We start from the raw sequence: 12,773 nt of genomic DNA, 5'->3' as shown, positions 1-12,773 counted from the left end.
TGGCCATGATTAGAACTTAATCAATGGTTGAAATAATCTCCAAGTCGATCTGTGTGAGTTTATAGAAAATTCTCACCTTTCTCAATTAATTGCTATTAATTAACCATTTTTCCTAAGTTAGACTTGAAATTTTTAATTGTGATCAATTAATTTAATTGAGTCATCTCTAGGTGGAATTTCCAAAAATGATTTCTAGGTTTTGGAGAACTCCTATGTTTTAGCCTCTCCACAAAGTTTGAGACTAGAACACCATCTGATGCTACAAAAACTAAAATTCCTCTCTTCTACCTAGCACTACTTATGCATTGACCTTGAGAGTTACTTGGCCCCTATTCCATATCCTAGTTAGCCCTTACGTGACCTACAACACTAGGATACAAGAGCTCAACCTCTTCCCAAAAAATTGCACAGAACCTACGGTTAATTCTTGAGAGAATTGGAACCCAAGACTATGCACAGATTTGACCCCAACATGTACCTGCAATTGCCCTAAACTCAGCCTTCTTCAAGCACAGAAAGAACCCAAAATAACTTGTCCTCCTCCTCTTGAAAAGACTCCTATAGTGGCTACAACTACTTCAAATCAGATATCCTTCCTCTTTGATGAATTTGCACTTGTGATGAATGTGTTTATTCACGCTTTGATATCATATAGAAAATCTACGAAAATCTACAACTGCTCTAATGAACAATCTGAAAACTAGGTTCTTTTCATTGGGACACAGATTTTCTCTACTTATTTGTAGCGAAATAGGAACATAAATGAACACAGTCACTAAATAATCAAGACAAAAAAAGTTCTAGGGAACCCAACTGGGAAAACCCTTTGCTTGTTTGAGAATTTTATTGATAGAAGAATGAGCAATAGATCTCTTATAATACAATATTGTCTCAACAAAAAACACAATGGTTCTCCCTGCCTAAACTAGGCTTGAAACACTTGCAAATAGCTTGATCCTGCCTCCCTATTTCTATGTGCATAGGTTACTCCTATTATTTTGGGGATTCTACCTAAATCCTTGCGCCAATCCCAAGGGAAATTCCTCCCCAAAGCTGCACAAAAACCTTCTCTTGCATGCTCTTCCTCTCACAATCTCACACACACAAAAACTTGTGCTCTCTATTGCTTTGTCTCACCAACTCCTGCTCATAAAACAATTATTAATTATGTGCCTTCATCCTCCTTATAAGCTTTTTGACCCATCTAAGATTTGGAAAGTTTATTTTTGGAACTCCGACATGTGATTGACTAGCTAACCGAGTCTAACTGACTCATGCAACTCGTCCTAGACATAAATAACCTTTGAGACTGGTCACTTATTTTTTTCCAAAGCTAACTTGCACTAGGAGACAAATAACTGAGCCTCCAACTATTCGCATGAGTAAAACTGCTTCATGAACTCGTCATGAATTTTAGGAACTCGTCCTAATTTTTAGGAACTCGTCCTAACTTTTAGGAACTTGTGCATGTTAAGGAAAGATTCCTTGTGATCACTTTGACTAAGGCACAACTCAAAGAAGGACCTTTCTCACTATTATTTTCAACATAGGGCTATAAAAAATCCCAAAATAAATTGACTAGCTTACACAACCTTCTTTCAATTGTTAAACAGATAAAGGGAATAAATCATATAGCCTGCAGTAGACTTTAGCAAACTTCAATAAATCATAGTTAATTCCAATTCAGTAGCTTGCTCTAGGGCTATTACACCAAAATCCTGGTTATATAGCCTTCACAATAGTGACAATCCCTCACTACAAATAGTGTAAGTTTAACAGTAATGCCCTTCCCGAGCTTGCTAACTGGTCATTGTCCTTATGTGTGGTTATTCGCCCTTCAAGTCTGGTACTAATATCCACCAAAGACCTTGGTTGTGTTGACTTGTGCTATGCAGACTCAAATTTTTTATAACCAGTGGGATTCAAAAATTGTTCCGTACTTCCTCAAATGACTCGCGGCTACAACTGATTCATGGTAGCGTCCTTCAACAAGTCTCCCTCACTGGGACAGGGCCTCAGGAAGTTCAAAACTACCCTCACTGTCTTAAAACTACCTCAAGAATGGTTACGTTTTGTTTCCTTGCCTCAAGGACTTTAAAGCACTGCTCCACTATCCAAAACGACTTCAGGGAGGTAAACAGGCCGCAGGTGAGCCCTAGATTCCCTTTGCTCCCTCAACTAAGATGGGTTGCTCCTTCGTCGTGCTAAAACAGGATTCGGTGACCAATATAACCTTTGTTGTCTCAGGTTAACCATTGAAATCTCGTTGACCAAATTAATACCACAGAGAGGTTCCTCTTGGCCAAAAAAAATCTGACGTACTCTTGGAAAACACGGTGTAACAGGACAGAGAGAAAAGGGGGCCTTAGGGTGGGATCACCTCCACCGAAACTAGTCAAGAGAAAAAAAAGGGTCTTAAAACCCTCAGAGTGTAATGTTCCCAAGAAATTAATTGTCCAAGAGACAAAGCAGCCTATCGATCACAGTAGGCTATAATCCTTGATAAAGGGGAAAACCCCAAAATACCCAATGTTTGGGAAAGTTTTGGGGCAGCTGGACTAAGGAACCCAATGTTGGGGGTTTTGTGTGAACCTCACTCAATCAATTAAGGAGGAAGGTCCCCTCAAAGAAATCTATAAATACAAGAGGGTTGAATTCATTTGGATCATCATTGGATTCATTCATCTATGTTTTCTTTGAGCCTATGGCACTGAGGGTTTTAAGAACCCTTTTTCCCTACTAATTTCGGTGGTGAAAGATTCCACCCTAGTTAGTTTTATTTTATTATTTTCTTTCTTTTTTCTGGCACAAGGAATTCCCTAGGAGCAGCTGAAGTTGCACGAAATCCTTGAGGTTAATTCATGACCGATTTGAAGCCCTGAGGCAGCAAGATAAACCTAAGGCTAGATGAGACTTTCAGCTGCAAGTTTATGAAGAAAGCGTAGTCCTGAGACAGTCAACTCTTCTCCTGAAGGCTGAAACAACCAAGTCCCCTTATAGCACGGTCCGAGGTTTGAGGCACCATAACCATTTAGGGTTGGTAATCCGAGTTCTCTGAGGCCTTTGAGCAAGTGCTCTCTGGTGTTTTCGTTGGTCAATAAGCCCTATTCAGGAACAATGGAATCAAGTCTATGAGTGAGTTTTCTGCAGTCAATTTTGGGTGGCAGAACAGTGCGGCACTGCAACAGAAATCTGAACTGAAGTGGTTAGTAGGCGGCGAGGGTAGTTCTAAACCCTATCCCAATCAGCCAGTCATATCAAATAATGTTATCATAAATTAGTAAACCCGCGAGTCACTTGAGATGGCACGAAACAAAATTTGAAATCCAATCGATTACAAGAACCTGAACCACATAGTTTAAGTCAAGGCATTTGTGGCCTATAGTGGGTCCAATACCAAATGCAAGGAACGATATCACTGCAGGAAAAGTCATGATCAGTCAGCTCGACTAGGGCATTTGCACGAGGCATTTCAGCCCAATCCAGACTATCTCTGCGACTGGTCAAGAATTGTTCAATGCTCAATCAACAATCTCAGCTAGGGCATCCACACAAGCTTACTATGACATCCATCAAGGCATTTCCATACCCTCTCATGTGGCTGGACAATGACTTTCCCTACAGCATCTAGTTAGGGTTTGTATAGCACGAGTTTTAATCTCTGATTGTACCCACAGTGAATTAGTACAGGCATTGCGTTGCTGCCAGCATAAGTTCACTTAGTATAATCACAGCAGAAGTATCTGGTGAACTGCATACTGATCTTGAAATCAGGATAATAATTTAGTGGTTGAAAGAACCTACTGTTTGAAAGAATTATATGGTAGCCAGTGGTATTTATTACTGAGAAATCTTGTGCTATCGCAATGTTGTCTTGTTGAATAAATGAATATTGTTGTCAAATAATTTTGTTGATCTATTGTAACCCTATTCAAGAATAGCAACCCTAGGGCAAAAGTCTCCCTAAACCACTACAGTGATATCAAAACAGAGATACTGCCAGCCTAGATGGTGTTTGAAGATGGAGCAGCTGGACAAACTTTTTTGCAAAGAGCAAGCAGAGTCTTGCAGAAAGCTGGAAGGGCAGCAAATGGAAGCTATAAAACAATTGCAATATTGGAACAGAGTGGTTCTTACAGAATTTGAAAATTTTAACAACAAGGCTGCAACATCCAAGCAAAATGATGGGGATCAACCCCTTGAACCTGATGTTAAGAGTGCACAACAAAACGCAAGTATATGGACGATTTTTTTGGCTAGCTGTAAGAAAAACAAGTCGAGTACAAGTGAAACTAAGGCAAAGGCAAAAGCATGGACGTCGCTGTATTCCCCTAAGAAGAAGAAAAGCCATGATATGAATTCAAAGTTTTCAAAGAAGAAATCTCCTGATGAGGATGATCAATCTCCTCGAGCTAGCCAAGAAGGCCATAATGATGAAGCTGATGATAATGATGATGGAGTGGAATGGCAGTGACACCTCTGTTGAGATTGCTCAGAAGAGGATTAAGGAGCAACTAACTCTTGCTACCAGTGAGATGGTGATATTAACTATTCCTGAAGAAGGTATAAAGCAATGCACAGATATGAAGGATGTAGGTGAGACTGCTTCAAAAAACACAATGGCTGAGCCTGAAGACAAGCCTGCTGCTGAGAATGGTAAGAAACCCACAAGATCAACATCAACAACCAATATTTCACCAAGCTTTGCGCCAAATGGATATTCAAAATTCTCGAGGCATGTTCAGGGCCCTACTGTCGAGTGCACCAGCAACATCATTTTATGCCAACAAAGCAAATAGCCCACAACGTATGACATACTCAATTAATTCTTCAGTGACAATAAGTAGTAATGCAAGCTATGAAGAGGGTTCTGCAAGTGTTGCAACTGATACTGAAGGTAGTGATCATGATCAAGATGACGTAGGGAAGGAGTGTGACAAAAGCTTGTTTCCACAAGTTCAAGAGGAAGTTTTTTCCATTGATAAGGTGGAGGTAAAAGCTAAAGATGGTCAAGCTAATTCTTTAGGCTGTGGCAGGAATCAACAGGAAGATCCTGAATGCAATGGTGTTGAAAATGAAATGCTTGTAAACATAAATGGAAAAAATATAGCTGTTGTTATGGATGACAGTATATCTGACCACTGTCAAAATGCTGATGTTAGCTATACTCAGCTTAATGATACTTTGGCTGGCATGGTTGAAGTCAGGGTAACTGATTCAGATTTTTGAAGAAAAGAAGGTGCTATAATTGGCAATGAGTACTCAGCAGATAGCTCTTTTGTGGATATTTATGAGAATTTGCCAGCAAACAATCCCACTCCCAACAAGAATAGTGATAGCACCTGGGAATATCTTCAGGCTACCCTGCAAAGTGACTTAGAAACAGAAAATAAGCAGAAACTCAACTATAGCTCAAGTCAAAACTTGTTTATGTCTAAATCTATGGAAAACCAAGACATTCAAACTGGTTCAGTTCCAGTGGATCAACTAAAATCTACTGAAAAACAACCAGAAAGTGGTTCATATCCAATACAATGATTAGAAGAGTGTGAATCAAGGTGTATGCAGGACAGCAACATCACAAAATCTGCTGTGGGGATTGGAAAACAAACTGCTGTACACAAGTCAAGAGAGGCTAACCAGTAGGACAATATGTCTAAATTAAAGGGGAATGAGAGTTCTATGAATTTCCAGAGTAGAGATGATACTAGGTATATCACAAGTGTACCCTCACATGGGTCCAGACTCCACATCTTTAGTGAATCTTTTAAACAGGGCAAACAGTTGCAAGTGGCCGGTTGTGCATGCAAAAGTTGTCAATGCCGCTGATTCACCAGAGGCTGGTTCTCAACTTAAACGATCTTTAAATGATTTGAAGAGTTTAAGGTGTGAAGAGAATGCCTTGACTTCTCAATCTGCTGATGCAGGCTTAACAAAACAGACAGAGGCTAGGGTATTGCATCAGTCAAGCAGGAGACTGGATATAAACAACTCTGTAATTAATTCTAATTTCAAAGTGCCAATTGGTATTTTTACTCCAACTACAAAAGTAGGGTGACACAATCCAATCTCCAGTTCATAATGAGGATTCTACTCCAGAAGTTGGCATTGCTTCCTTTGTAGATGTTTGTTTTTGAAAGTACAAATGTCATGCAATCTGGTGCTTCAAACCCTGCTACACCTGCAGCTGAAGATAAAACATGTGTAAATCAAAGTGCAGGTTTAGAGAACTTAAAAGGAAGAGATCCCATTTTGTCTATCACTGGAGTCAGTTTCATCTTTTCATGATAACCCTCTATATACCGAAATGGATGAGAATGTGGACAATATGCTTGTATCAGGAATTATGAGCAAAGAAAAATGTTGTCAATGTGATGTAAATTTAGTCTTGGAAGCATGCGACTAGAGACATTTTTGTACTGAAAATTGTGATTTGTCTCAGAATGTACATTCCTCTTCTGAACAAGCAGGAAAGAATGCATTCAGAGATTCCAAGCAGGCAGTTCCACAGCCTCCTAAACAGGATAAAGAAAAAGCAGAAAATGGTTGTGATTTGTTGTTGGTTAGAAATGACAGCTCTCTGCAGATCTCATTTGATACTGTTATCTCAAACGATGACAGTAATAGTCAAGAAGGGGTGGCAGATGGCTTGCAAGAAGGTGACAGGAGCTGTCAAACTGAAGCTACACCCTCCCTTGTTGATCAGAGTAATTCAAAGATACTGATAGAGCCTTCTACGTTGGCCACATCAGAAGAGAACACTCAGAGTGAAGATGTAAGCACAAAACATCCTGAGCCAGACAGTTGTAAGAAGAACTCGCTCCTGTTTCACAAGAACAAGCTATCAAGTCTGATCCTCCAAGAGGGTATCTTTCAAGAAATCTCACTCCGAAAGAAACAACAAATACCATATTGTTTTGCAGCTCTATAGTCCCCAATATTGCCTACAAGGCCGTGACTATTGGTGATATTGATGCTCATGTGAAAGATATTAACACCACCAAGGAAATTCCTGGAAGCACTGAGCATGGATTGGAAAAACAATCTACAGAGGCTATTATAGAAACTACCCATGGTAATGACTCTAAGTTTGATGGTTATGAAGATGAATACAAACTTGTTTCCGATTCTCAATGAGGTTGAAAATAAGAATCAAGTTGAAGAAGGGAAACAAAGGGGGTAGCAGCGGAACTTGTCATTGCTTGAGGACAAGCAATGTCGGGAAGGGGGGAATGTAAAGTTCCCAAGAAATTAATTGCCTAAGAGATGAAGTAGCCTATCAATCCCCATAGGCTATAGTCCTTGATAAAGGGGAAAACCCCAAAATACCCAATGTTTGGACAAGTTTTGGGGCAACTGGGCTAAGGAACTCGAAGTTGGGGGTTTTGAGTGAATCTCACTCAATCAATTAAGGAGGAAGATCTCCTCAAAGAAATCTATATATATAAGAGGGTTGAATTCATTTGGATCATCATTGGATTGGATTATTTATCTCTGTTTTCTTTGATCCTAAGGCACTGTGGGTTTTAAGACCTCTTTTTCCCTACTAATTTCAGTGGTGAAAGATTCCACCCTAGTTAGTTCTAATTTTTTCTTTTCTTTCTTTGTTTTGGCACAGGGATTTCTCTAACTAAGGAGCAGCTGAAGCTGGACGAAATCCTTGAGGTTAATTCATGACCAGTTTGAAGTCCTGAGGCAGCAAGATAAACCTAAGGCTAGACAAGACTTTCTGATGCAAGTTTATGAACAGAACGTAGTCCTGAGAGAGTCTACTGTTCTCCTGAAACAGTCAAGTCCTCTTATAGCACAGGCTGAGGTATGAGGCATTGTAACTCTCTAGGGCTGATACTCTGAGTTCTCTAAGGCAAGCATTTCCCATTGAACAAGTGTTCCTCTAGAGTTTTTGTTGGTCAACAGGCCCTATTCAGGAACAGCAGAATCAAGTCTAGGAGCGAGTTTTTTGTAATCGATTTTGGGTGGCAGAACAGTGTGGTCGGCGGCGAGGGTAGTTCTGAACCTTGTCCCAGTCAATGAGTTGTATCAAAGAATGTTATCGTAAATTAGTGAAGCCGCAAGTCACTTGAGGGGGCACAAAACAAATTTTCAAATCCAATCGATTACAAGAACCTGAGCCATGTAGTGTAATTCAAGGCAGTTGTGGCCTATAATGGGTTCTATACCAAACATAAGGAACAATATCACTGCAGGAAAGTTAACATCAGTCAGCTCGACTAGGTCATTCACACAAGGCATTTCAGCCCAATCCAGACTCTCTCTGCAACTGGTCAAGAATCAGTCAACGCTCGATCTCGGCAAGGGCATCCACGCAAGCTTACTGTGACAGCTGTCAAGGCATTTTGGTACCCTCTAGTGTGGTTGGACAATGATTTTCCATAGAGCATCTAGTTAGGGTTTGTATCGCACAAGTTTTAATCTCTGATTTTACCCACAGTGAATTATTAAAGGCACTGCGTTGCTGCAAGACCTTAGTTCACTTAGTATAATCACAGTATAAGTAGTTGGTGAACTGGGTACTGATCTTGAAATCAAGATGATAATTTAGTGGTTGAAAGAATCTACTGTTATGAAAGAATTATATCAATGTTGCATTAATCATTATCGGATAATATTGGCGCGAGGAAAAAATCGGAAAAAGTCGTAATTATTGGGAAATAATCAGAAATAATCGGGAAAAAATATTTTGGTACAAAAATATTCATTTTTTTCATTTTTTTCAATTTTTTTAATATCTAACCATCTACAACATAAAATAAATACATTGACACATAAATATGATAAATGAACTAATATATAAAATGTTTAATATCATTTCTAGTGCTAAAATCACACATAACATTGAATCATGTCCTGAATAGTAAGTCCTGACTCCTAAGTCCCAACTCAGCCTCAAAATATCAACAAAAAATATAATAATGTATCTCATCATGTCATAATGTCATATACAATAAAATGGAGAAAATAACTAAAGTCTAATCCTATTGATTTCCTCTGTCCCTCTTGCGAGAAAATGCCACAGCTTTCCCTTTCCCTCTAGATGTAGATGATGGTGCTGGTGGAGTTGGCAGTGGAGTCTGCTATGCTCTAGAAGCTGAAGAACTAGAAGTAGGAGCTATAGGAGGTAGACCATGTCCTCTACTGGTGGCAGGTGTAGCCCGAGCAAGTGGTGTCACCTGGAAACATTACAATCTCCCAATCCTAAAATCCTGAAAAACTGATAATTCTAATGGATTTTGAATGAAATCTAAAATTCTACTTTCTCCATATGAAATCCAATGAGGCCGGAACCACTCTCAAACATCCTAAGTCATTTCATGGTAATGTTAAAAATTTAAGTAAAATGATGAAAATGAAGATTAAGGAGAATGTCACTTGTACCTGATCATTAAGCTGCCCCACTCAAAAATTATTTGTTTCTTTAAAAAAAAATTGCATTTCAAACATTTAGCATCCCTTAAAAAACCAAAAGAAACATTATAAAACCTCGTTGTCGGAGACCCCCACGATAATTTTTATTGTTATCGTGATAAATTCGAATTTATCGCGATAATTTCAAATTACCGCGATAATTTCATAAAAGTCGGCTAAAAAAATTTCTGGCGATAATTTCCTATAATAATTGCGATAAAATCGGCATATCGAAAAAATCGCAATAATTTCAATTTATCGCGATTTTATCGCGATTTTCACAACACTGAATTATATGCTACCCAGTGGTATTTTTAATGAGAAATATTGTGCTATTGCAATCTTGTCTTGTTGAATAAATGAATACTGTTGTCGAATAATTTTGTTGATCTATTGTAAGCCTAGTCAAGAATAGCAACCCTAGGGCAAAAATCTCCCTAGAACACTACACAGAGCTGCAACTCAAAAGAAATAGATATATTCCAATCCAAATTGATGATGAAGAAATTATTCCATCTCTCCTTTATTTATAGATTCTTTATGGGGGGTTTCTCTTCCATAATCTAATGTGAGGGTTTGATGTGCAACCTCCAATTTGGGCTTTTTGATCCCAGCTATCCCAAAATTTACCCATTGTTGCCCCAAAACATTGGATAATGAGTTTCCCTCCTTATCAAAGACTATATCTTACAGAGTTGGATCGGCTACTTCATCCCTCCCTTGGGAAATTAATCCATATGGAACATTACAGTCCCCTTTTCCCGACATTGCTTGTCCTCAAGCAGTTGCGTGTCCAAGTGCTGCAAAAGTTGTCCTCATGCTATGATAATCGAAGAACTGAACAATACTTCTGGAAGAGTTAGACTCGATTTGCACGAGACAAGGTCCATACAGAGAGTTGGAGTTCTACCAATGTGTCACCAATATTGTAGCGGCTACAACCACCCTCCAAAATTTTGCTTATGCTTCATTTTGAAGCCTCCCTTCTAAATCACAACAACTCATCTTGCACTGATATAGGTACTTGTGCTTTGATTGAGCCTCATCCTTTGCATCTTTGCTTGTGTTTTCTTATTTGGTTTAATGTCTAACCCACGTGCTGATCTCGTGACTTGGTTTTCATCCAGTTCCAGGCTTGCCTTAGAGAATTGCACAATCCTTGAGAGATCCCATCCTTTCTCTTGGGAATTGCACAGTCCAAGCTGAAAATGAGCCTTGAGCTCAAGAATTGCGCAGCATTAGATGACAACGAACCTTGAGCTGGGAAATTGCACAGAGCATAAAAAGTAGCCCAGGGCCACTCAGCACAGAAATTGCGCAAAAGCCTTTCTGTGCTCAAAAACTGCTCAGTGGATGAGCCAGAGAGTTGCCCAGCCCTTCCCAGAACTGTGCAATCTTTCTGGGCAATGCATGGCAGGTTTCCCCCATAAAAGAAAGAAAACTAAAGGGAAAGAAGCATCCCTAGGAAGTAGGGATCTATTATTAGTTTCCCAAAGGTGGCACATTGCTATCCTTAGAAGTTTTCGCCAAGTGTCGCTTTTGTCCTTGATCTCAAGGCATGTGTGTCATAAATTCCAATTTGCTCAATTATATGTAATGGACGCCTCTAGAGCTCATTTGTACATTCGATCATCAAGCTCTAGCATTCCCAAGGAGATCAAGGAGCCTTCGGAGCATTGCTGTCACTTTTTCGGGTGAGTTTTGCTTTTATCGTCTTTTGCCACTTTTTTGTCGCTTTTTGTTGTTTAGCTTGGGTGAGTATTGTTTCACTTGTTTCTTTGCATGAATGTCACTATTTCAACTTGTTTTAGCTTGTAGAAGTGTTGTTTCAAGTTATAGATTGTCTTTCCCAAATGTCGCATGAGTTTTCCTGTTTTTGCACCAACGATCGTTGTTGTGGCGACTATATTCACACACTTCGTTTTCCTTCAATTTAATCAATTGTTGCACTTATTTCACATGCATGCATCAACACTTACTCAGATTTGCATCCAACATCACATCATCTTTCCTATCTACTTGATTTTCGCACTCCCCTATTGATTTCTGGTAGCATCGGATGTGCTCTAAGTCTCAAATTTTGCAGGGAGGCTTAGACATATGTATTCTACAATACCCAGAAATCGTTTTGGGAAATTCCACATGGAGACAGTTTTATTAAAATAATTAATTATTTTTAAGGGACCCTAAGTCTAAACTTAGGAAACTAAAATAATTAATGGGTATTAATCTAAACTATGGGTGTAACTTCTAGAAGAAGACGAAGATCGAGTCCAAATGATCTGAGCCATTGATTAGAATCTAATCTGGGTCGTAGGTTCTCAATTGGAAGATTATAAGGACATCGAGAGGCATTTGGAAACACACCAGAGGCAGATACTCAGTTACCCGAGTAAATTCAATTTTCTCACTGGTCAAAGTTCGGCAAGAGAAAATTGAATCAAAGGGAGAGTTGCAGGTGAGAAGGAGAGAGAGGGGTTATCAGCATCAGTCTGAAGGTCAGGAGCAGAAGACGCAGAGCAGAAGGAAGACAGCACAGAGGCAGTGTGACGCTGGGATAGTGTAGTTCTCATGCAGGGGTTGACGTAGTGAGACGCAGAGGGGGCAGCAGGTCCTCTCCTGGATCAGAAACTCATCGAGAAGTGTCTGTAAAAATTCTCACAGAGAATCCTCTTCTATTCTGTTGGTTGTATCTTGTACATGAGATTTTTGTTGAAGAATAATAAAGAAACCCTCATCTACTACACTGGTTTTCCCGCATTAAGTTTTTCCGAGGACATTTGTCCAAAAATCACTGTCATCGTGTTGTATCTTTTTCTTGTTCAGTTTCTTGTTTCGGCATATTAATTTTAATAGTGAATGTTGCAGTTGTATTTACTTTGATATTTACCGTATAACACGGTAGATAACTTGTATGGTTTAACAAGTAGGAGAAGTAATATCAGTTGTTGTGGTAAGGATTCTAGGTTTAGGAATTTTCACATGGTATCAAAGCAACAGGTGAAGCAAGAAGAACAGACCCAGAAGACCCAACACTCTAGGAAGAAGGGAATTCGAAATTCCTACAGAGGCAGCAATTCAAATCCCTACAGGGTTTGCGCAGTTCAGGCCGGAGGGCTAGATTTTCGAGGGAAATCTGTCTCTGGGTGAGCCGACAGAGAGGTAAGATTGCCAGATCAAGGTTTGTTAGCAAGAGCAACGCAGCAGAAGCTTCAGCAAAGAGGTTTGTCTGGTGGGATGCAGTTTTCTACAGACAGTGCTAGGGTAGGATAGCGTCAGAGATCGTTAGAAAAATAGCACAAAGATGGAAACTCTAGATGTCTCTAAATTATCTTCCAGATTAGAAG

At 39.5% G+C, this 12,773-nt stretch overlaps 1 protein-coding gene across 1 annotated transcript in view; it reads right to left on the bottom strand.

Annotated features, from left to right (window-relative positions):
- LOC149224359 (SEC12-like protein 2) overlaps nucleotides 1–3,471 on the bottom strand; it is a 163,823-nt gene extending 160,352 nt beyond the window's left edge. The window contains exon 1 of the mRNA XM_089388165.1: nucleotides 3,398–3,471. Coding sequence (XP_089244291.1) covers nucleotides 3,398–3,471 — 74 coding nt within the window. The remainder of the gene's footprint in view (nucleotides 1–3,397) is intronic.
- Nucleotides 3,472–12,773: the final 9,302 nt, after the last annotated feature.

Source organism: Pinus tabuliformis, chromosome Q, assembly GCF_031772625.1.
Source record: "Pinus tabuliformis cultivar Carrire ecotype Pingquan chromosome Q, CPIR1, whole genome shotgun sequence".
NCBI lineage: Eukaryota > Viridiplantae > Streptophyta > Pinopsida > Pinales > Pinaceae > Pinus > Pinus tabuliformis.
Note: the sequence above shows the minus strand (reverse complement) of the source record. Positions and strands in the feature narration are given on the sequence as shown.